At 33.0% G+C, this 25092-nt stretch overlaps 2 protein-coding genes across 12 annotated transcripts in view; one reads left to right on the forward strand and one right to left on the reverse strand.

The window, feature by feature from the left end:
* Positions 1–497: 497 nt before the first annotated feature.
* LOC148604190 (kelch-like protein 8) lies at positions 498–16054 on the forward strand. Of its 5 annotated transcripts, none has more exons than XM_088550389.1 (10): positions 498–597; positions 5106–6175; positions 6634–6777; positions 7101–7212; positions 7571–7739; positions 8020–8179; positions 8765–8966; positions 9956–10072; positions 15184–15255; positions 15463–16054. In XM_088550389.1, exons 2-9 carry the CDS (start codon positions 5188–5190, stop codon positions 15236–15238), a joined length of 1947 nt encoding a protein of 648 aa, XP_088406515.1. In that variant the 5' UTR covers positions 498–597; positions 5106–5187; the 3' UTR covers positions 15239–15255; positions 15463–16054. The 5 variants fall into 5 exon arrangements, with proteins under 5 accessions (XP_088406515.1, XP_088406517.1, XP_088406518.1 ...); XM_088550390.1 differs by having other exon boundaries at positions 514–601; XM_088550391.1 differs by lacking the exon at positions 15184–15255.
* The window catches only part of LOC148604191 (uncharacterized), a 34507-nt gene continuing 24963 nt past the window's right edge, over positions 15549–25092 (reverse strand). For 6 of the 7 annotated variants that reach the window (XM_088550386.1, XM_088550382.1, XM_088550381.1 and 3 more), the window contains 7 exons: positions 24852–24937; positions 23710–23904; positions 23241–23336; positions 22527–22796; positions 22095–22180; positions 21789–21942; positions 15549–15990 (listed from right to left, as the gene is read on the reverse strand). In XM_088550386.1, coding sequence (XP_088406512.1) covers positions 15655–15990; positions 21789–21942; positions 22095–22180; positions 22527–22796; positions 23241–23336; positions 23710–23904; positions 24852–24937 — 1223 coding nt within the window. In that variant the 3' untranslated portion in view covers positions 15549–15654. Of the gene's footprint in view, positions 15991–20280; positions 20316–21788; positions 21943–22094; positions 22181–22526; positions 22797–23240; positions 23337–23709; positions 23905–24851; positions 24938–25092 lie in introns of all 7 variants that reach the window. The other variant, XM_088550388.1, reaches the window with a different exon arrangement.

Raw genomic sequence — 25092 nt, forward strand, 5'->3', positions numbered from 1 at the left:
GGATGTACGCCCCATCCCTAAAATTTGCAAAGTATGGGTTGTCAGGCTTAAATTTAGGCGGCTTTAGGTTGAAATTTTAATTTCTCGCTAATTTTACCACAAAAGATATCTACATTGCACTCACTCTATAAGAATATTTCAAAAATTTATCCCCAAAAATTTTTTCGCTTCGCTCCATTCGGTGCAATTTTTAACTGTGTGCCCCACCCCAATCTAAAATCCTGGATCCGCCCCTGACAAAAGTATATGAGCAACTCGGACTCCTCTAACTCGGGGCATGGACCAGGAGAACCGGTAGGGTATGATTGAATCCTTTGCTTTTCTTGAAACACCCAATGAGTTGCTTATAAAAAAAGTCATTTCCGGGGTAGACATGTGGGGTAGACGGAAGAAGAAAGAAAAACTATGATATGTTGAAAAAATCAGTTTTTGGCGTAGTTGGATAAACGTAACGATTCGTGGTACGATATGTAAAAGGACCGAGATGTACATGTTCTATTCAAAAATATTTTGCAGTTACACTTCCCTTGTACTTTTTGTCTCTTTTTAGTTTGGATTAGATTTGTATTTGCGTCTTTAAAAAAAAAGAAGTTCATTGTAAGTAAGTTAGTGTTTTTTTTTTTGGTTTTTTTTTTTGTAAACTCATATGATGACAGTTTTGTCATCATTCAAGGAACGTGTAGACGAACATGACTTACTGACTAAACTCCACTTTAAACTTCCAGCCAATCCAGGTATCCACAACACAGGCATCTTGTCAAAAAAAATCCCTGTGCGGTACCGCAGAGTACCACCCTTCAACTGCTTGTAACAACTTTCAAGTTGAAATTGTGCATGTCACACCTACCTTCATGTGTAGTTCAATTCCGGCATCATTATCCTGTATTCAGAGACCATACTTGCTACAAAAATTACATTTTTATTGAAGTTTTGATCATTTTCCATGAGAGACCCTGTTTTGTTGACATTTTGAATTGTAATAGAGAGTAGGTGGAGCTTGTTACTTTTGGAACGGAACGGAGCAGAATCAATTTTTGAAACTGGAATCTAACAGAATAATCAAAATTCCGCTGAAAAGTTATATTTACGTTACCCTTCTGTTTCATGGAATTGAACTATATATATATAACTCCAATAAAAGCATAGGAATGTCTATGATATTGATTGATTTTTAGGGTAAAGACAAACTTTTCAGAAATTAAGGACCAAAAATGGGGACCAGAAACATGCATTTTTCAGATGTTCAGACAATAACTTAACTATTTGTGAATTAATCTATTTGATATTATATTTCAAGGTGCCATACCACAAAAGGAAGACTGAAATTGATTTTTTGTGTTGTGTCTTGTTGTTTTGGGGTTGTGTCTTTAGCAAAGTAAGAATAAGGAGCCAGAAACAAGTTTTTTTTCTGATTTCATGACCATAATTTCTGGTCTGATTTTCATTTTTTTTTGTTTTAGAATTCCTCATGAAAGTCCTTGCTTGTGTTTTTCAATCAGATTTCAGAATCTGTTACAGTTTTCAAATTGTGAAAAGGACCACCCCTGAAAAGAGTCTTTTTGGGATTTTGATCCTTTAGGATCCACACATGATCCTTCAGCATCCACCCATGATCCTTCAGGATCAAAATACCTTGTATCAGCATTTCATCCCTGGAAATTCCCTACTATTTCAAAACACTACACAAAAATAAAATCCAGGGATCGTGCTGGGCTTCGCCAGTGTTGCCATTTGCGATTTTTTATTTAGTCTGGCAACAAAAATAACCAGTTGGCGATTTTCCTGGCACCTAGGTTTTGTATATTAAAATTGACATGAAGTTCGTCAGCAATGGATATTCTCTTCAATTCAACAATTGTGTTGACACCAGGTCAAAGTTAACTGACCATAACCAATTTACAACTGAAGCCAAATCAAAATTAATTAGTCCAGGTGACCATGACTCACAATATCCTCCCGGAAGGTGTCTATCAGATGTAAATATAATATTGAGCCAATCAAAACTCACACCATATGGTCAAAAGTAAACACAATCATGGCCATGTGTATGTGGCTACATACAAGCTTCACGGCCCTGTTATACCATATGATACATTCAGAAACAGAGTTACCTTATGACTGAATAAATTAAATCCAATTAACAATGATTATCCCATCAGGAAGTGTCTAAAACACCTCAAAATGCAAGAATTGATAAAAGAAAATGGATGACATTTGTTTACACTTCGTCATGTGCCTATTTTGGCGGTAAAATGGGTAAACAAATAGATGGGATTTCCAAAGTTTAATTGAGGAAATACTGAAGGCATTAAGTCATAATATTCAGAAAAAGAGAATTAGAGATGATGGAAAAGGGACACAATTAATGGTCCATGGTAGTTTTATACTAGAAATTTTATCACTTGGAAAAAGAATCAAGTTTGTTGAAAATTTATAAATAAAAAATGAAATTATATTTCAAGATAAACTTAATTAGACCACAAAGGACAAAGGTCAACATGTTTTAAAATCAGGGACTATATGAGCATAGTAATACAAAGTCCTTGATAGAAATAAAATACCTGTGTCTGGAGTAGTACTTTATTATTTTGCATATAAAAAGTGACTAATGGTTTTAAATCCTGACTGTTAAAGACTAGAGTTAAAAACCTGCTTTATACATGCATTAGGAGTGAATCTTGGATACATATATGTCAAGAATGAAGGGGTTATTTTGATGAATTGACAAAGATAACTCATCACTGGACTTAATACTGTCATATTTTAAAACAATTAGAAAATAAAATTTTTGACACCCATTTTGGTAATAATTTCTGAAAATTGACGACAAAAATTGGCAGCTGGTGATTTTTTCTGGCGACAGAATTTTGATAGCCAAAGCAACCCCTGAAATCCATAAGTAATTCCATTTACACCATTCAATACCTCTATTATATCCAGTAAATATGTTTCTGGCAATTATTAAGCTCAATAATATTCTATTATTTCTGCAAATAAAATTCAGGCCTAGTCTTCAAATCAACTGAAGATTTTAGGGACTCATTTTTGGCCATGAAAGATATTTAATAATAAATATGCATTTAGGTAATTTAGTTCTTGCAGTAATGTATCAGGAAGTATTAAATGTGTTGAGCATGTTCCATTTAACACGTTAATCAGTAAAAATCTCCTTTCTATCATTGATATTTACCAATTAATAAACAGGAAGTAAGTAGCAGTGATTTTTACCAAGTAAAATTGACAGGAAAATTCAAATTGATAAAAAGTGTCTCATTTTTAAAAATCTTATGTTCATCAAGGAAATTATTTTCTGAATTTGGTTTTATTTAAGTTTAATTACAGTGTAGTATAAATACACTGTTATCAAGGTTATTGGAGGGAAAACAAACTTACAGACTAATGGACAGGTTCAGAAATTTGGGAAGAAGGTGAAATTAGACAAAATTTGTGAATGTGTGTGAAGTTGAATTCTGTTTAACTACTGATTACAGTTAATACTTCAGAAATCTGCAGTATTGATTGACATTCAGATTATATGTAATAACAGTTCTAAATAATATGAAAAATGCAATGTTTGATCACAGTTTTAATTTACATTATGTATTCTTTGAAATTACCAAATTAACCCTATCATTTACTGTTTTTGAGATAAGGAGGTACAAAGTGATCCGGGAATGCACCCTGAAGCATACCTTTTCTCTTAAATTGAATTTCAAAATATTGGGCAATATTGTGTCCAAATGAGTTGTTTTGTCCATAATGAACTCTAAGTTCCATGTTTAGTGTGTCAAAAACTAATATTATGTCAAACTTGCCTTAACTGAACAGAATTTAACTTGCTGTGGTTGTATCATGCTGCAATTGGCAAAGCTTTTGTTTTTGGTTAGCTAGGACACTACCTACAGGTATGATTAGGTGTAGATTAAGGAAGTTTGAAGGTTAAAAAAAACATAAAACCAAACCAAAAAAATTAACCTAAAAAGGGGGGAGGGACATACCGCTTCTACATCCCTTTTGATTTGCCACTGGTGTTAATAAAGGTTTATGTTATCAGGTATTGAATGTACATTTAGGAAAAAAATGGTATACATGTATATTACATGTACTTGATGTAAATGTATTTTTGAAAGTTCATTCAGGACATAAAACTGACTTTTAACTTGTTCTGACTGGTTGTACAGTTATGCAAGACAGTGTTTTTCATCAATTCATCAGCACTTGACATAAGAAAATGTGAAATCTCGTAAAAATACCATGGAGATTTTAGCACATTTTATATACCAGCTACATTATCACTTTTCAACAACTTAAGTATTTGTTTTCACATTTGTGGAATCAAATTTTTATTTAAGAGGATAGACAATGACAGGTAAAGATTATTTTAGTATTTTATACATGTATGTTAATTGTAAATTTATACCTATAGTTAGTTACACTCAATATTTTTCTTGTAAGTACAACATGCACATCATGTACAAATCTGTCTTCAGACACACAGAATTGAAAGGAATATCTTTGGCTGGATTTACTGCATAAAATTAACATATTTTACTGAACTTGAAGACTTTTAAACATATGTTGAAGTAACCCTTTTGGGGTATTTTATGAGTTTTCGATGACATGTTTTATGTATGTAAATTTTATTTTTTAGAAATTTATTCTCTTTAATGATACAGGTATGAATTTTGTTGCAGGTGAATGAATATACTAGTAGTTTTTTTGTGAGTTTCATCCTCTTTATTCCATTGTTTGAAACTGTGATCATTCCCAATATAAAAGAATTATGCTTATTAGTATGTGTACAATTTAGAAATGTTTTTTACAACAGCACCTTCCTATATTAGTTTTTCTTGTCTTTGTTAAGACAACAATAAAGGCAGTGTGCTTTAAAAGCTCTACAGACAGAGATGTGTATTTTTGTCAGGAACACAATTACATTGTAATTAGTTAAATTTTAAAATTGGAAGTGTACTATTTGGGGGCAATTTCACAAACCCATGTACAGTTATTAAAACTGAGTATTGATACTTCTTTCAGTTGTGTGCACTGGCTGACCTTATGCTAAATTAATTAAGCTAATTGATTAAACCATATTTTATCTTCAGTTTCTCCAGATCTCATTTTGAAAAGACCTCAACTGGATAATGCTGAGTAACCCAATCATTTGGAAAATTTTACCAAAAAGCTATGGGAGACAAACCGCCATTACCCAAAAGAACAGACAGCCTTAAAGAAAATGCCCCTCCTGTACCTCCTAAACCTAGTTCAAAGTCTGTCTCAAGGTCATCTTCTAAAAGACTAAACAAAATGGCTACCTCAGAAAACCTCCCTGCTGAATCTGTGATGTCACAAAACTTTGAGGCAAAACATCATTACAAAAACTGTTTCAAGACTTTTCAAGAATTCTTCAAAAACAATGACTTGTATGATGTTGAATTGAAGGTTGGAGAGACTTCATTTAAATGTCACAAGATTGTTCTGTCATGTGTAAGCCAGTACTTCAGAGCCATGTTTATGTCGGAAATGACAGAGAGCCGCCAGAAGGTTATCACAATACATGATATTGAGGAGAGTGCTATGACAAAACTGATCAGCTTTGCATACACTGGGAAGATAGCATTCACCATTGAAACTGTCCAGCCTATTTTATATGCTGCTTCTATACTCCAGATCAACACAGTAATCGAGGCCTGCTGCCAATTCATGGAGAACCATCTTCATCCTACCAATTGCATAGATGTCCATAATTTCGCAGAGCAGCACAACCATGCAGAACTTATGAAGATGGCTGACCATTATATAATGGATAATTTCACTGATGTTGTTGACACAGAGGAATTCAGAGAGATGACCTTTGACCACCTTGAAATGCTGGTAAAGTCATCTGATCTCAATATTCAGGAAGAAACTCAGGTGTATGAAGCCATATTGAAATGGGTCAAAGAAGATATTGATGGGCGAAAGGGTTACCTCTCCAAACTTCTGTCTCATGTTAAGTTAGCCTTGCTGAAACCATCATATCTATTAGAAAATGTTGCCAGTGAGGATTTGGTAAAGAAAGATCTGGATTGTCGTGATCTAGTGGATGATGCAAAGTCATACCAAATGTCTATGGCCAGTCTGGTGTCAAAGGTCAAACCTTCAGAAAAGACCAGACCTAGGAACAGTTGTGCAGGTACAAAGTAATTTCATATGTAGGTTTAGAAAGGAAAGCAGTTTAACAAATTTATGACTGATTAAAAAAAATTGAAATTTAGAACAGAGTGAGATGCTTCATTCAGATATTTGAACAGAAAATACTTATGCATGCCACTATTTATAGTGAACCTAGAAGTACTCGTCATGATCCTTTGTTTTGTTTGGATCTCTTTAATCATTTTCTTGACCATATGATTTTAATCCTGAATGGCATAAGTTGTGAGGCTTTCAATTTATCAGCTGAGAAATTCCTATCCTTTAAAATTGTATCAGTATTTGAATTGACTCAGTTTACTGGAAACATGCCCTGAACAAATATTAGATTAAATTCGTTCTTACTTCCAATGGGTTTGAAAAAAGTATTTCATATTGCATGTGCATTTAATTAAGCATAACATGTAACTTGTAATAGCATGATGTTCTGATTGCTTGAAGGTGTACTCTTTTGTGTTGGAGGAAGAGGCGCATCAGGAGACCCATTTAAGAGCATTGAGTGTTATGACCCTAGAGACAACAGATGGTTTGCTATCACAGAGATGATGAACAGAAGACGTCATGTAGGGGTCTGTTGGACTGGAGGTAAAGGAAATCCCTTATCTTTTACTTATTCTTCCATACTTATACCTAGAGTATCCAGTAATGATTGATGGTTTCCAATTGAGTTGAATTTAAAGAAGAAAGAAGCATGTAAATGGTTTTGTTTTCAAAATTAGTGTGTACAGTTAATATAAATGTCATTTTATTTAGACTGTATACTCATAATAAAAAAAAAAAAACAATAATATCCAAAGTAAATGTATAAATTACACCAACAAATGCGTAGATGTTTGATGAAAACACATTTTTCACAGATACTTTTTATTAACAGGTAAAGAAATATTTATAAATTCAGTTTTGTTAAGGTTTACTGTATGCTGTTGGTGGACATGATGGAACAAAACATTTAAATACTGGTGAAGTCTTTGATCCTAAAACAAATAAGTGGTACAACATAGCTGCCATGACAACACCAAGGTATGAAAGTCAATGTATTATCAGGTAGTTGACAAGCTCAATCTTTTCATCAGTAAGATATCAAGGTACAAGTAGTGAGGTCATAAAATTGAATGTACATGTAGTGGAGTATTTTTAGCACCAAATTAAAATGGCATCTGCTAAAAGTTGAAATATTGTTTGTTTTTAAAAAGAGTTTTTATTGCCTTTTAGAGTGAAAACTTTTTGAAATGAGAATTTTTCATCACCTTAAAATTTTGAATTTCAGTTATGCATAATATAGAAAAAAAAACTTATGCTCATGTATATTTTTTTCTTTTAACAGACGAGGTATAGCTCTAGCTCCAGTGAATGAATCTATATAATTTTTTTTTAACAGACGAGGTATAGCTTTAGCTCCTATGGGTGGAGCTATATATGCTGTTGGTGGATTAGATGATACGACTTGTTACGACACAGTAGAAAGATATGACCATGCCTGTGATAAATGGACATTTGTTTCCGCCATGAATGTTAGACGAGGGGGTGTTGGTGTCACTGCATTCAATGTATGATCATATATGGATATTTAGTGGTTAGGTGCATTTTAGTCATTTCATCTTCTTCGTACATTTCATTTGCTCATTTACATTTTAGTGAATGGATAAATTGAAAGTAGGACCTACCTGTAGCAACTATAAATTAATTTCATTTGCCAAATGACAATGTAGAATAATTCAGACAACAACAAGTGGTTGAAACAGCAGAAGTATATTAAACTCTGGTTCATAAAATATTTTGACTATTTTCTTGGAAGTTTAATTCTGAAATGTGCCATATCTTTGATAGGGTAATTTGTATGCAGTGGGAGGTAATGATGGAACCTCTTCACTGGACAGATGTGAAAAATATGACCCTATCATGAATAAATGGACCAGTATAGCAAGCATGGAGAGACCCAGGGCTGGTGCAGGACTAACTGTATTAGAGGGATTTGTCTATGTTGTGGGTAAGATGTAGGACTGGTACAGGTCCCTCTGTACTGTAGGGATTTCTATATTGCAGGTAAATCCCAGATCTGGGGTAGGGCCAATTGTATCACAGGGATTTGTTTGTAAGTCCTAGGACTAGGGTAGGACCTCCTGAATCAGAGAGTACGTACTGTAGCTAAACAATTTTTGAAAACTTTACAAATGTGGTAAGATCCTTATACCTTTCCAATTATATTTCTGTACGCTGACTTTCTATTTCATCATTTTGAAAATTCATCTTTGCATGCTTGGAAATAAATACATGTATGAATATGGTTCATCCAATGACCTAGGGAAATGTCACTTTTTGTATTTTTATGTTCATTTTTTTTTCTGTATTGAATTGTGCTGTTTGGTTATGTTCAACTTTGTAAGCTCTCCCATTTATTGAGACAAACTTGTTTAGTGTTCAAGGTTGAAGGTGGCCTTTTGTTGTTCCTTTGATTTTAAGTGTAATTAGACAGAAATGTTGTCTCAAAAAGTTTCTCTCAACTCTCTTTACTATGTCATTACTATCAACCCAAAATAACAACATATAGGTTTATGCATTATATTTTTCCCAGGTGGGTTTGATGATAGTTCTCCACTTAACACTTGTGAGAGGTATGATTGCCAGACCAATAAGTGGGAAAGAATGGCTGATATGACATTTGCCCGAGGTGGAGTGGGCGTGTCCACAATGGGTGGTAAAGTTTTTGCTGTTGGTGGCCATGATGGATTGAACTACTTGAGTTCTGTTGAGTGTTATGACCCTATCACAAACAGGTAGGTCCAGTATGGAGACTGTTGAGTGTCATGACCCTATCACAAACAGGTAGGTCCAGTATGGAGACTGTTGAGTGTCATGACCCTATCACAAACGTGTAGGTCTCACATGGAGACTGTTGAGTGTCATGGCCCTATCACAATTATGTTGGTCCAGTATGGAGACTGTTGAATGTTATGACCCAATAACAAAAAGGTAGGTCCAGTATGGAGACTGTTGTGTTATATGGCCCAATCAAAAACAGGGAAGTCCAGTATGGAGAATGTTGAGTGTTTTGACCCTATCACTAACAGCTAGGTCCAGTATGGAAACTGTCGAGTGTCATGGCCCTATCACAATCACTTTGGTCCAGTATGCAGACTGTTGAGTGTAATGGCCCTATCACAAACAGGTAGGTCCAGTATGGAGACTGTTGAGTGTTATGGCCCTTTCACAAATAGGTAGGCCCAGTATGGAGACTGTTGTGTTTTATGGCCCAATCAAAAACAGGGAAATCCAGTATGGAGACTGTTGAGTGTTTTGACCCTATCACTAACAGGTAGGTTCAGTATGGAAACTGTTGAGTGTAATGGCCCTATCACAAACAGGTAGGTCCAGTATGGAGACTGTTGAGTGTTAAGGCTCATCACAAACAGGTAGGTCCAGTATGGAGATTGCAATATAATTGAAAGTCTATATACTAGACTATGTCATAAATTGTTTTATGTTCACAAACTGTCAGAAACAAGTTTTTGAAGAAGAAAAGCATCCCCAGATTCATATTGATTCCATAACTTAGAACTCTTTTATACTTTATGCTGTTTTAGGTGTGGCATTTCTTACCCACAGAACCCATATGCTGTTGGGACTGCAACAGAAAATAAATGCATAAACAAAGTTATCTGTTATTTATAATTAACAGTCAGATGTGATCTGATAGAACAATTAAATAAAAAAATGTCCTATTTTACTGTGACTGTAAGTATGTACTGATATCCTTCTATTTTAGTTGGACAATGGTAGGCAGTATTCAGCAATGTAGGGCAGGGGCAGGTTTAGCCTTTAGTGAGTGCTCTCCAACTCTGTTGATGAATTCACAGATCAGCAACCAAGAAAAAGAGCAGGGGTACTAGACTGTTAACTGCTTGAGAATGGCTGAGAAGTGAATGCACAGACATTTGCTTAAGCTTGTGCATTTTGTAAATTGAAAAAAATTCAAATTGTTGTCACAAGAAATAATTTTGCTATTGCTAATATTGACATTGGCTTGAATGAATTTATGTGTTCATATGTCACTATATCTGTATTGTGATTCATTTATCTGTACCATAATTGGTCAGTGAAAGCAGAATAACTGAGTTCAGTCTTCTTTATTTGGCCCAAGCCCAGAACCACTGGGCTGTTAAACCGTAATGCCATCATACTGCAGTGGTCAAACCAGATCAAAAAAGCAATATCAATCATTGTAAGCATATCAAAGTTTATAAACATTTTTGAAGTGTTAAATTGTGAAACCATTTCTGAATTAACAATCAAGTATTCTCAACCCATAAATCATTAAACGTTAATGTGATAAAGTTTGGGCTTGTGAGTCATAATTTCTTTTTCGTGAAGACAAAGGGACATAAATCAGTTGATGCTTCTGACTGAAGTTGTTTGATTTGTTTTTGCATGTATCATCTGGCTACTATGCTATCTGTATTGGTCAAAGAAGTTTGATAGCAACTCATTGAAGATGGTATCATACTAACATGCAGTGTTTTCTTAGTTATTGCTGAATTTTGTGTATGAAAATAATTTACTGTTATTTTGTATGTAAATCCTTATTCAAAGAAATCCATAAAGGGAAATTATGCCAGGGAAATAATGTTATGAAATTTTTAATTTTGTATATTGATAGGGACATTGTATTTCATTGTACATGCATGTTAATCTGAGAATTTTATCACCAGTAACATGATATGTTTGTGAACCATGTTTTCAGTTATGTTATCTGATATCATTTCTAATTTATTTGAAGGATATACAATTTCAGACCATTTAAAGTAAAATTAATTTATTTTCTCATTTCTCAGGTGACACAGAAATTTGTTCCCAATTCATAAATTTCCATTTTTTTTCAAAGTCTGTACCTATAATAACATCTCTTGCATTATAAAGTTGTTCATGGAGATTATTAAATATTTTAACCAGATATGAGTGACAGTTCAAAACATTGTAATTTTTCCTCTGTGACCACGCTTATATTCCTTATTCTGGTTGTAAACATGTTAATTTTCCTCTGTGACCAGGGTTTCTGGATCAACTGTTGTAAGAATGGTAAAATGTGTATTAAAATTTTCTTTTTTTCATAGTTGACATTGAGTAAAATTGTAGGACTATTTTACTAAATATGGACGATACATTAATAGTCATTTAGCACGATATAAATGTTTGCCTATTCTCCTTCCTATGCTAGTAGCCTGTGGATGATTATTATATTCCATGTGCACAGAATGACGATAGATCATTTGTCTACATTGGTGCTGTACTCATCAATTTATATTATTTATTTTTTTTTTTATGCTATTGAGGACCAAATTTTGTGAATATAACATAATGATATTGGAAATCAATGACTTCAGTTAAATTGTATAAATAAGATATTTGTCAGTAATATATATATGGTGTAAGTTTACTTAGTAGTTAATTTATTTTTTATGTACGTTTACTGTCACAACTGTAATTGCTATATTTTTGTATAGATATCTTAGTGCAATATGATATTATGTATATGAAATGGATCTGTAAAGTAAAATAAATAAAAAAAAACAAAAAAAAACCAAATTACTTACTATTTATTTATTAGGCACAACGAGTTGAAGTTTTGATTTTCTAATACTGTTCATTTTATCAAGAAAATCTTTTAGTGAATTGGATTCCATTTAATCACATACCTGTTCAACTCAAAGAACAAAAACATTTTCCATCTTATTAATGTAAAAAATTCCTCGCATTTGCATAACACAAGACCAACAAATTAGAAAATTCCTTATTATTGCATAAATATTATTCAAAATTTCCTCAAAAATGTAACTTAATGGTTAAAACAATATTGCATCATTAGTGAAATACCTCAATTTTTCTAAAGATCTTCATTTTTGTAACAGTATTTTCTCTTTCTTTTAACTAGACTTTATGGCAGGAATCTAATTAGACATGAAAGAATATGTCACACCTAAATATCGAAAATATGAGGTATTTTCTCCCCAAATGACAATTACTGTTAATTGCATATGCCTGTAAATTGCATGTTCTTTTTCTGACAAATAGGTTACAGGAATCTATTGAAGTATACATTATTATTGTATTTTATGTTGATGGATCATGTAATAAGGGCAACTATTTCACTTAAGTTAATAATGTATAATGTTGTTTTGTACCAACTGCGATCGCCCTGTGGTGTGAGGGTTGTCTCGTTTATTGAAGACCCTTGGGTGACATTGAGCTGACATTTTGCATTCATTAGGGTTGTTGTCTCTTTGACATATTCGCCATATCCAACTCTAGTTTTATGATTGTATCTTCCTATATCATATATACAGGAACAGATATATGTTAGGTTACTTAGTTTTAGTTGGATGATCAAAACGAAAGCTGTTGGATTTATGATTTGCATTACATGTAGTTATGATTATTACTCTTGGCCTGTACTATTGAACGAGTTATTTTTATAAAACCACAAAATTTCATGTTTTAAAGTTAAATTCGTAATTTCGATACAAGTGTATTGATTTTTATGGAGTTGTACCACAAAGTTCAATACCGCGATGGTCAGACATGGATGGGTTTCATCGGTTTATCATCTTTACTGTAGAGGAATATGAGGCTAAAAAGAATTGGAAACAAATTTTCCTGGTTTCGGGGAAGACACTGGAATGAACGTTGTTGAGTCCCTTTGAAATTGAATAGCAAGTTTCCTGATAAGGTACACGGTCACTTAAATATTTTGATTCCAGACCGTTTTTTGCAATAGGGACCAATGTAAAGGATTTTTCAAAGATTTATATTTGCAAACCTTAAAGTTCTATGACATTTTTCATTCAGTTCATCAAATTATGCTGCGTGAAACATTTAACTGTAATTCAAAATTAAGAGCTGCATCATACATGTTATGTCTTTTAGAGTTGCTATGATAAAATAAAAACTTATTTGTTCACCCAGTCATAGTGTCCTTTTCCTTTTTAGCTCACCTGGCCGAAGGCAATGTGAGCTATTGCCATCACTTGGCGTCCGTCGTCGTCGTTAACAATTTTTCAAAATTCTTCTCCTCTGACACTACTTGACCAACTGAAAGCAAACTTGGTATGAATGTTCCTTGGGGTATTATGCATAAATCGATGTGGGGATATTTGATCCGTCGATAAACATGGCTACTGTTACTAAAAATAGAACATAGGGGTCAGACAGTAGTTTTTCGCATATATCTCCAAAACCATTAGGTAAAGCCAAATCCTGACTGGGTAAAAGTGTTCAGCATGATAAGATCTATCTGTGGTCAAATTTTCTGGTCAAAATTTTAATCTGTTAAGCCATGTTGGAGTTATTACCATTTTTCGACGTTTTTTTTTTTTTGTTGTTGATATTTTTAATGTTATTTCTTTCAAAAAAATCTTTTCTTTAGACACTACTCGACCAGTTTAAAGCAAACTTGGTATGAATGTTCCTTGGAGTATCCTGCATCGATCTGATTTGGGGATTTTTGATCCGTCAAAAACATGGCTGCCAATACTAAAAATAGAACATAGGGATCATACAGAAGTTTTCCGCCTATACCTCCAAAACCGTACGGATTAGCCAAATTCTTTCAATTGCTGAAATGATCCTTATTATAAGGTCTACGAAAGTCTCCAAGGGATCAAAGGAGACTCGTTGCAAGAGAAAAATGATATTTTTTACAGTTTTCAGCCAATATTTTGAGAGTAATCAAGGGAACCAAGGTTATAGCGGTAATCAAAAGAATGTAATCCAGGGACAAAGACCAGACATGGAAAACAGACACACACAACAAAGAACATAAAGTAACTAAAGTCATACATACAAAGTAACAAAAGTAAATGAGCAACTCGGACTCCACTAAAAACTGGGAGCATGGACCAGGTGCACCGGTAGGATAAGCGTCCTCTGCTTTTCTAGAAACACCCGCCGAGTTGCTCATAAAAAGTCAAGTCCGGGGTAGACAAACGATGAAAGGAAAACTATGATCCGTTGAATACATCAGTTTTCATGGTGCTGATGAATACACAATAACGATCCACGAGTTGATGATGACGACCATAAACTATGATAGAAAGAAACTTTCAAGTGCTGAAATGATCCTTATAATAAGTCCTACCAAAGTCTTCTTGAGTCAAAATTGTTGGACAACTCCTTGTTAATTTTTTTGCCCTTAAAAGGCAAAATTTAAACATGTGAACGATTCAGGCTCCTGGGAGCCTCTTGTTCGTTTCCCCGGACTTGACATTTATGAGCGAGTGTTTCTTGAAAAGTGGAGTCCGAGTTGCTCATTTGCTTTTGTTTCTTTGTACGTGTAATTTTGGTTATTTCATTTTTCTGTTATATATTTCTGTTTTCCGTATCTGATCTTTATCTATGGATTATATTTTATTTATTTCTGCCCGAATCTTGGTTCTCTTGATCATGTTGATTACTCGTTCTGTACCAGTAAACTGTGCTTGGTTTGACCTCTGTGATTGTATCTATTTGCACCATATGAAGCATTTTATTAGCGTTATATATAATATAAAACACATATTTACATTAATCTTACCAGTATTAATTGTATGTACATGTACTAACGACAATAATTGTACACGTTGCATATTGTTATGATCAACTTTACATACCAACTAAGTTCATGTTTGTGGGTTTGCGTTTTTGTGAATGTCTATATATGGCTTTCTGACCAGCATTTTCTTAAGCCTAATGATCAATAATGCGTGAATCTTACCATTTATATCAGGCTGTTTCACCATTTAGTACATTCAATATTTATCCTAAGAAAAATACTCTTGTTGAAATAGTAATCACATTTTACCTCGTATTAAAAGCTCAAATTATTTAATTTTAGTATAATTTTAAGTTTCAACGTTTCTACGGCTTTATGATTACTCACTGTGTAATATATTAAGCACAGATCTTACGATCATTAGATCAGGCATGATAAGTTAATACTGATTACCTTGCTTTATATTGCAGACCTTTGCAATTTCATCGACTTGTACCAAGCATGCTTTTGTTGGGAAGTTCTTAACACCCATGCATTCAAATGTAAGTCGATTAAGACACAGTAAACTATGTTATACTAAAAAAGACGATATTGAACGGTAACAATGTTTTAAGGAAATTTATTTAAGTGAGGTGTTAAGTAAAGTAAGATTTTTCAATCGAAAATTATATATATATGTAAAAATGACTCGTCTATCCACTGGTATCACACTCTTTGTCTACTCTACTATTCTATTCTCTTTTTTCAAGAGTTCGATTTTCAACCTACATTCTACATGGTGAAAGACGCTAGAGATCTGGTATTTATTTTGGTTTGTGGGAATGAAACGCTTGCAAACGAGTGAAAAACAGTTTATTAAAACATAACATACAACTCATAGCTAAATATCAGATAATAAAGTCCAGAACAAGACCAGACGGAAAGTCAAGTAAGACCACTCTTCATTTAAGTCCCGGAGCTACAAACACCGTGGTAGTTGACTTTGAGCTGTTGGTGAGAGTTTGTTTGCTCGCTTGTTGTCTACCCTTTATTTTCGATGTCATTGGCCTTGGACTATTAGATGATGAAGGCGATCTTTCCCTTTGGTCGACCGTTTTATTACCCGTTGTTGGTCTTGAGTGTAAGTTGTGTAACGCCGAAGAAACAGGTCTGGATTGTTTGTCTGCTGGAGTTTCCTCCCCTAGTTTGTTGCCAGTCGACGCTACAGAGGCCACGGTGAACCGCCTCATTGCTGTAATCATGCGAGCTGTTGCCGCTAGAGATACTTTACGTCTTGCCTGTAATTAAGGGAAACAATTATATTGCATTGTTGAAGTGATTTGAAAAACATGAAGACAAGAATGCGTGTTAGTTTTTTTTTCAAGCACTACTTATCAACCTTGGGCATATTCAAGTTGTTAGTTCCATTACAAAATTTTACCTGGTGCTGCAGATGCAAAATAACAATTAAACGTAATCCTAAAGTTGCGTTAAATTTTGCTGAGAATAATCTTGTTCCTTTATAAACATAATATAATGCGTGACATGCGGACATTCTGTTTTTCGACTATAAATTTCTACCCAAAATTTTAACCTAGTAATTGGTCACTCTAAGACATATGGCCAATGTAGATGACCAGCATACACATTCATTCTTCTTGAATGAGTGAATTTCTAAAAAAAGTGCAATTTTTAGTCCCCATATGGGATATCATTTTACTGTTAACAGAACCGACACCACAATTTCTATTTTGTATGTCTGTTTAGTTGATCACACAATTAGTTGAGTATGGTTTATTGTTCATTTCCTTCCTCCACAGTTTGGTAACACATAGATGAACAAATGTCATAATGACAGATTGACAAAGTAGATAATTGGAACCATTTTGGAAATGTTTACCTCGAAAAAAGAGTAATCAAGGGAACGAAGATTCTAGTGGAAATCAAAAGAATGTAATCCAGGGACAAAGACCAGACATGGAAAACAGACACACACAACAAAGAAGATAAACTAAATAAAATAATACATACAAAGTAACAAAAGTAAATGAGCAACTCGGACTCCACTAAAAACTGGGAGCATGGACAAGGTGCACAGGTAGGGTAAGCGTCCTGTGCTTTTCTAGAAACACCCGCCGAGTTGCTCATAAAAAGTCATGTCCGGGGTACACAAACGAGGAAGGAAAACTATGACCCGTTGAATAAATCAGTTTTCATGGTGCAGATGGATACACCATAACGATTCACGAGTTCATGATGACGACCATAAAACTTCTGAAGTGATGACTTCAATCTTGTAGCAACATAACCCTGTTCCAGAAGCCTATTTGTTAAGAGTTTTAGCGCGATACAAAAAGTCTGCGTAGTTTTGGCAAGCTCTGGCATAACGTATGAGTTGTGATATGAACACCCCATACGCAGGTGCTGAAGGGATGTTGCCACAGATGAAAGGAAAGTTGACAATTCTGAATGATAAGTCATCACGTTTGTCGTAACGGTTGGTCGATATTTTCGTAAACAGTATCATCAGGATCATATTTACCGTTTTCGACTACAAACTTGAAACGACAAAGTACCTCCTTGTTCGCCTTTCAAGGACAAATGCACTAATTAGGATTCAATCTATGACTTTGATCACTATGAGACCTTAATATAACTTTTTATAACGATTATATAATTTGTTGAACGTTTTTTTTTTATTTTCTAATATGATTTTCAAGAATTTCCCAAAAAACTCATGTTGTGGCCTTTTAAGGATGATTTACCTGTAACCTGAAGTCGAAGAAGGAATGACGATTTTCTCACATTTTCTTAGTTTTTTTGTAATTTATATGCTACAAGTCTTCTATTCTGTTCGTCGTTCGTTCGGTATAATCGACTTATTTTTAAGTCGGTATCCAAAGATTGCTATGGACTATTCCACTCAAAAGTTAACAGTTAACGACGACAGGCGACGAAGACCAATCATTTTCGTAGGATTAAAGATTATATATGTATATATTTGAAATTCATTTAAATAGTTTATAATAATGCTGACATATGTTTGTGTATATAGAAAATTATATCAACAGATTGTTGATTAAAGTAGGCCATCATTCGAAATGTTTCAGGCCTAAACTGACAAGGCAGAATAAACGATTAATGTAAAATGACAAAACTTTATAATCTTAACTGACGTTAAAGTGATTATTGCATCCTTTCTTGGCACATTTTTTCGAAAATTCAAAAACATTTCAAAAACGTTAAGACTTGGAATCAATATATGTATTGCTATAATAAGTTTATCACCAGTGTATGCGATTGTGAAAGTGAAACTAAAGCTACAAAATTTGATGAGTTCATGTGATAATTTTTCGTTAATCATCCAATCATTTTTTATACCGATAAACCTGAAAAGGGTTTTATTTATGCAAGTTTAAGCATGGTTAAAAAGTCAACGTAACTTTTGAGATTGAAAGAGGATGACAATAAACTTACGTGTCGTCAATGACCGAGCACAACATCAGCATAACATTCACCATAAAACATGCATAATGCAAATAGTGCACAAAACTTGTCTGTATGCAGAGAACAATAACCGAATCTTCTAAATACAAATTTAACCACTAAATATGTTATATGAAGTGTTGAGTTCACATGATTGTCATATATACCTGGTTATATCGTCAACTCAAAATTTATATTCTTGTCATTTATACGGTCCAGAGAGAATGTAGTTTTACAGAAACAATACTAAAACAGGTACTTTAGTAGTTACACAGCGCCTTCGAAAAACTACCAATCATTACAAATTTTCAGTTGAACTACACAAGCAAAATTATTTCACATGATTTTCAACCGAATTGAGCAAATAAACGTTGTGAAAGAGTTCACATGAAATTCGGGTGACTCGAAATTCACGTGAATTTTATGTTAAGTTAAATTAACAAGAATTTCACATGAAAATATTTGCCTGTGTATCCTATTGGGTAGAACCGGAAATGGTTATTGTTCATACATGTATCTTATATGTATAGGTAATTAATAAGACCTGAACATTTGAAAACAAGTGTTTGGAGTTACAAACGTAATGCAAGCAGCCAATGAAAGAACACCCCCCCCCCCAAAAAAAAAAAAAAAAAAAAAAACTATTATAGAGAAAAATATATAAATCAACAACCACAACATTATTTATAGTTATATCAAACATTTACCTAAAAAAAATCGTATAATATACACAATCTCTGAGTTACAGCGTTAGTCGTGATATGCAAAGCACTATACCAGTAAATCCCACAAACAGGTGCACTTTTTTTACCTTTACCCTGCTAACATCACTACCATGTATTAAAAATAGTGTAGTTCTGAGAGGGGAATTATTATTATTGTATTTTGTGTAATAATGAATCAAAATTTATCATTTTGTATTCGGTTGTGTCATGCGAATATTTCGTTGTAATAAATATATTTATATATACACAATACATTTCCGTACGTATCTATATAAGTGACATAGTGAAGTGTTCGTGCCTTTTTTAAACAAACGATATAAGTTGCACGAAAGCTGGAAACACCATTATCAAAGGTTATTAAATTCACGAGATGAAAGTTACTGTAACAGTTACGAGGCATTTAAAAACATTATTCGAATGAATATAATGATTGTTTGGATAAACCTATAAAGTATGTAATGAATTTTGACTAAAATATACAACTAGAGAGCCTCATGCAGCATTTATCGTTTCTCCAATTCTTAAGCGATGGAATTTTACAAAGTTTGCAAAATTGGACAAAACCAGTAACCATTTCTCAAGTTAATAGTATTTGTATAAACAGTTTTAATAAGAACACTTATATAAAAAAAAAAGTCGACATTTTATTCTGAAGGAATGACTGCTACATTTTTTTTATGAAGAAATAACTTCAACCACGTGGTGCGCACTAAATAACATGCATACCAGGTTATTTTCAAGTGTGCACCATGGCCATTGGGGTTATTTAAAAAAAAATAACAGTTATTCCTTATAATTGAATTAATTAATAAAGTATCAAAATTTAAGGAGAAAATCATAAAAAATGTTGATTACGTCACAGTAAATATAAAATTTGGTCTATGAAATGATGGACTAACTTTTCTATTCAATATCATAAAAGCGTTTTACTACTGAAATTAAATTATTCTTCAATGAAGCAAGAAATAATGACGAACAATGTTTTTCCCTAAAATCTAATAGAATTTTCTTTACAATAACTACGTAACTATTATGTTAGGGTACAGCTTGTGACACACGAAACATTAATAAAAGGGACGAAAAATTCAAACAATTATTAAATATAAAAAAACGAATAAAATACGTCGACAGAGACATACGTGCCACAATTCAGAATATAACAAGCGACAATGTCAATTCTTTCAATCAGAAAGAGTTGTTAATCCATAATACTCGTTTTTTAAAACACAATTTGAAACCTTATAGTGACTATAAGCCTTGCATTTTACAAAATTTATCTACAGTGGGTTACTTGGTCAAAGTGCCAGTGACTTGAACATCATTTCTTACGTGGGCAAGTGATATGAGCATTAGTTTATTCAGCATCATTATATTTACCGAAAAAGTTTGCATTAAACAAATTTAGCCTGTGCCTACAAACAGAATATGTTACACAATAAGTATTTAATAATAAAATCCAGCAAATATATAACGCAAGCAGATTTTGTGAACAATATTAAACCACACATGAGCGTTTCTTCATGCAACCACCGCAGCATCTAAATACATAGATCTAATACGGTGGTTATTTTTAAATTTAAATTTTTAAAACGTATTAAATAACTTTTTTTATTCTTGATCGAAAATACATTACCTGGTAGGATTTTTTTAAGGAAAAAATAGATCTCTCTGTATTGTCAAATTGCTATCAATGTTCAGAATTATCGACGGGTTACACTGTGTAGGTTTGATTCCTAAAGACAACATCACGATGTGCTTAATTGATACGAAAGTCTATTTTATATTTGTCAAGCGTGACAAGCAAACCACCTACGGATTAGTGGGTGGAATATATGCGACCTATTGTTTTTGTCATATAAAAAAGCCCATTGTGCAAATGACTTATTGTATTGTTTAGTGACACAACTTACCTTGTGTTGTAAGACGTAACCAGTTTTTAAATACATCAATGGTTTTGCAACACCAATAGTTACAATTGGCATTCACATATATCAGAGTAGGGAAATATAAGACTAGAAGATAGATAGTCCCTACATGTAACATAGAATGGTGACCAATCAGAGAGAGGCAGTAAACAATGGCATACAGGACTGTGTGGGATAAAAACATGCAATATTCAATGTTAAAAAGTTATATGAAGAAATGGTCTAAGTTATAGTACAAGAACTGTTTATTGTAGACAAGAAAACTGGTAACAGTTTGTATACTTACGCTTATTTATTGAAAAGCGAACGGTTTTGTATCATCTAATTTTAATGATTTTTTTCTACTTTTTTATAAAATAAACAGAAAACTAATACATAAAAAATAGCACCTTAAAACTATTGATTCAAATAATAACAGGAAAATCTAGTTTTTGCAGAATCCTACTTTACCCTACAGGGACTGCTAAATGATGTTTTAGCAATTGCTCAACTCTAGATATCTTTCACTAAATGTCTTGAACCTAAATCACATCAAATACTGAAAAAATCGTTAAATTGTGCTACTTTTTCCTCAGTTATTGTAATTAGTTCGACTTTGTTTCAATAGTATAAAATACAACAGTTTGACAAATTAAATACAGCGGATTATCACTTCGAACACAAAATGATAAACTTTTCACAAAATATTTCGTCTATACCCTGAAAACTTGCAACAATTAACATATAACAACAATATCAATATTGCACTTGATTAAGCAAAAAAGATAAAATGTAGAATGCACATGCGATCAGTAGGAGAGGAAGCAGTGATAGAGTTAGTTGGTGCATAACCTGGGAACAACCTCATTGCTTTCGACCTGTTAGGTCAGCAAACTTCGGCTTCGTGACTGCAAAAGTTTTATTATTAGAGACAATCTTATCACGTGATGATGAAGAGTTGGCCTCTGCTTTGCTACTCGCCTTTTCTTTGTTAGTTTTATTGCGTTTCTCTATGATTTCTCTTAAAATTTTCCGAAGTCCAACAAGGCCTTCGTCCTCTTTTTTCTTCGATTTTGCTCGGGTCGTGCGTTGTGTGATCTGCCTAGAAACCTCTCTGTGTACCGTCATAAACTCTCTATAAAAGAAGAAGTAATGAAATATAGATAGAAAGCCAATGCATGAACTGACTCCAGAACGTTCTTTGATTACTGTTGACTACCTGTTTTAACTGATCTAATTACAGTTGAATCAAAATTAAAAACACAAGGTTTTTAACGAATTACTTACTCTAAATCCACAAATCCATCTTTCTTTAGATCAATTTTTTCCATAACAATATCTAAGTGGTGTTCTGTAAGGGGGATGCCTAAATTCTGAAATCAGAATATAAAACTGTACTTATTTCTTACTAAAATTAGTTGAAGAAAAGAGAAAATCTCACACAAGAGTTAACAAGAGGAATACGTTTGTATAAGAACGGGAGGCATGATAGTTTAGACACACCAAAACATTAATATGGTCTGCAAAATGGGAATTTTTTCAAAACAAAAAGTACAATTATACAACATAACGAACAATTTTAAATTATATCATAGGTAATTTGTGGATTATAGAATCTAATCTGATATATATATATTTTTTTGTTTAATTTGTCATAACAATTATTTTTAAAGCAGTTGTTGTATAGTTATTTTCTGCTGCTAACGTTTAAACACTTACAGCAACCCCATCACGAAAATTACTTTTGCTGAGTCTCTCCCTACCATTCGTATCCAAATATTGGAAAAAGTCAATAAGTCTTAAATTGTCAATGCGCATATATTCCACTAGCACCATGACCGGGTCAAACCGGTTCAAATCATGTGGATCATGCTCCTTTTCTGTAACAGCATTGCCACCCTTAATGCGTTCTCCGTGTGTTACCCGTATGTTTTTCGTTTTCTTTAGTTCCGCCATCAGTTCTGTGAACTGGTCGTCAATCGAAATATCCTTAAATACAAAGAAAGTCCCGTTTAATTCTGATTACCAAAGTTATATAAAGAAATATTTCATAACTACATACTCATGGAATTCATGATTAGAAAGTAACTTCGTAAGCTCCGTTTTACAGAAAGGTTTTAATTCTAGTTTGATACAGTTTGCATCGGTAGAAAGACTAGATGTAGCACCCTACGTCATTCTAAGAATTCCCAAATGTTACAATGATATGCTTCAAAAGATATGTTACAAGTCAACATGCAAAACCAATTTACAAAATATCTTAGCATTCCCTTGAATAAAAGTTCGGAAATATGTTACAGAAAAGTTGTGTGGACGGACGGACGGATGGACATGTTGATTGCAATATTATTAAAATTAAAATGAATAAATTCGGATAACAAGTTGTCATTTTTGTGATATTAAAATCTTCTACAGTATTTTGTTGTTATATACCTGTAGTTCTATAGTTTCCAGTTTAGACATTTTAGACATCTGTACCGCTTTAATGACTGCTTTAGCACCTTCAGTAGTTATCGGGTTTCTACCCATCTACAATATTCATAATATATATGGATTAGAATTCGTCTTTACAATTTTTCCCATTTACAACATTATTTACAGATCGTCAAAGATCGAGAATCAGTTGGTAATATTATATAAGTACAAATTATCATTAAAACATTTTGGTGTTTAAAAACTGGTTTGATGTCGAAATACATAAAAAATTACTATAATCAGAACAGGGAAATCAAGCTTCAGAAATCAATTAAATAAGAAATAGTTTAAAGTGACATTTAAAGTAATCAATTTAGTAAACGCTCCAAAAGGGATATTATTTTGAATTTTGAAAATAGCGATTATATCATTGTTAATAATATTATTTCAAAGTACATTTTATTACAACTAAAACAGAAGAACAAACCTGAAAATATTTTAAACTTTGATTCTGCACAAGACCATGGAGAAGGAATCTTAAAGACGTCATATCTATTCTGTTGCTTGATAGATTGAGATCAACAAGCTTTGTATTTTTCTTAAGAGATTGGGCTAGTTCGATACAACCTTCCTGGCCTAGTCCGTTCCAAGATAAATTCAGAGCCCATAATGTCTGATTTTCCTGTGAAAGAAATAGAATATATATATATTATTGTCTAGTAGAATAGCTTAATGCGTGTCAAATAGACTTCTGACTACATTTTCCAATTTATCTACATAAAAATAACTACCACCTGGATTAGAAACAATAGCACATAATTTAATAACATTAAAGTTTTGAGAAAGAAATGCTTCATGTATAGTTGTGGTTCTATGGTCATAGATATTGTATTTTGCATTGTGGGATGGCAATGTTGTTTGGGAAAGAACAACAGAGAATAGTGTATATTTACTATACAATACAGGATTCACAGTGACGAATTTCATTAATAGAAGACGAAGTCTTCATACTAGAAATCAATACGAATTTGATCTTTGACCTTAGAAGCATTGAAAGCCTGATTTCAGTCTGACAGGAAGTTAACCAGTGGAAGGTATACTGGTTATCTAAATGGTTAAAATTAGTATGTGTAATAAAATCCCGGTCGAGAATAAATAATACAGAATATGAACTTACTAGTTTCGTATCTCTAACAACAAAATTACCAAACACTAATCCGTTATAGTACATTTGAAGTATCTATCTTATTATTATTGCTTTACATATTGACATATAATACAAGTTACACCTGCATCATATTGATAAAATGATGACACGATACTGAAGTATCTATCATTTTCTTATTGTTTTACATGTAAACATGACACATTATGGGTACGTTTGAAGTATCTATCTTACCCCTAATACTTTACATATTGACTTCGCTGTATTTTTTCTATCTTACCCCTAATGCTTTACACATTGGCTTCGCTATATTTTTTCTATCTTACCCCTAATGTTTTACACATTGGCTTCGCTGTATTTTTTCTATCTTACCCCTAATACTTTACATATTGACTTCGCTGTATTTTTTCTATCTTACCCCTAATGTTTTACACATTGGCTTCGGTGTATTTTTTCTATCTTACCCCTAATGCTTTACATATCGACTTTGCTGTATTTTTTCTAATTTGATTCCATTGTAAATCCAACACTTTTATAGTTTGATTTGTTGCTGCAAAGAAAAAAGAAAAAGGATACTGGATACAATTATAACTACAAAAGTCTCATTTCTCTCAGAAACAATAATTTTAAAGTCCCACGTGTTTTATTAAATTTATGAATATTTATGTCAATGTCTTACTAGAAAACACATACAATTGTTGTGAT

This window comes from Perna viridis, chromosome 10 (assembly GCF_037379345.1).
Source record: "Perna viridis isolate PV_CMFRI_1.1 ecotype Kerala chromosome 10, ASM3737934v1, whole genome shotgun sequence".
Taxonomy (NCBI): Eukaryota; Metazoa; Mollusca; class Bivalvia; order Mytilida; family Mytilidae; genus Perna; species Perna viridis.

What these genes read in the sequence shown, in the direction of transcription:
- LOC148604190 (XM_088550389.1), top strand. Translation starts at nt 5,188, where the DNA reads ATGGGAGACAAACCGCCATTACCCAAAAGAACAGACAGCCTTAAAGAA. An exon ending in ACCTAGGAACAGTTGTGCAG is followed by an intron (nt 6,176 to 6,633) that starts GTACAAAGTAAT and finishes GATTGCTTGAAG; the next exon opens with GTGTACTCTTTTGTGTTGGA. An exon ending in GCTGCCATGACAACACCAAG is followed by an intron (nt 7,213 to 7,570) that starts GTATGAAAGTCA and finishes TTTTTTTAACAG; the next exon opens with ACGAGGTATAGCTTTAGCTC.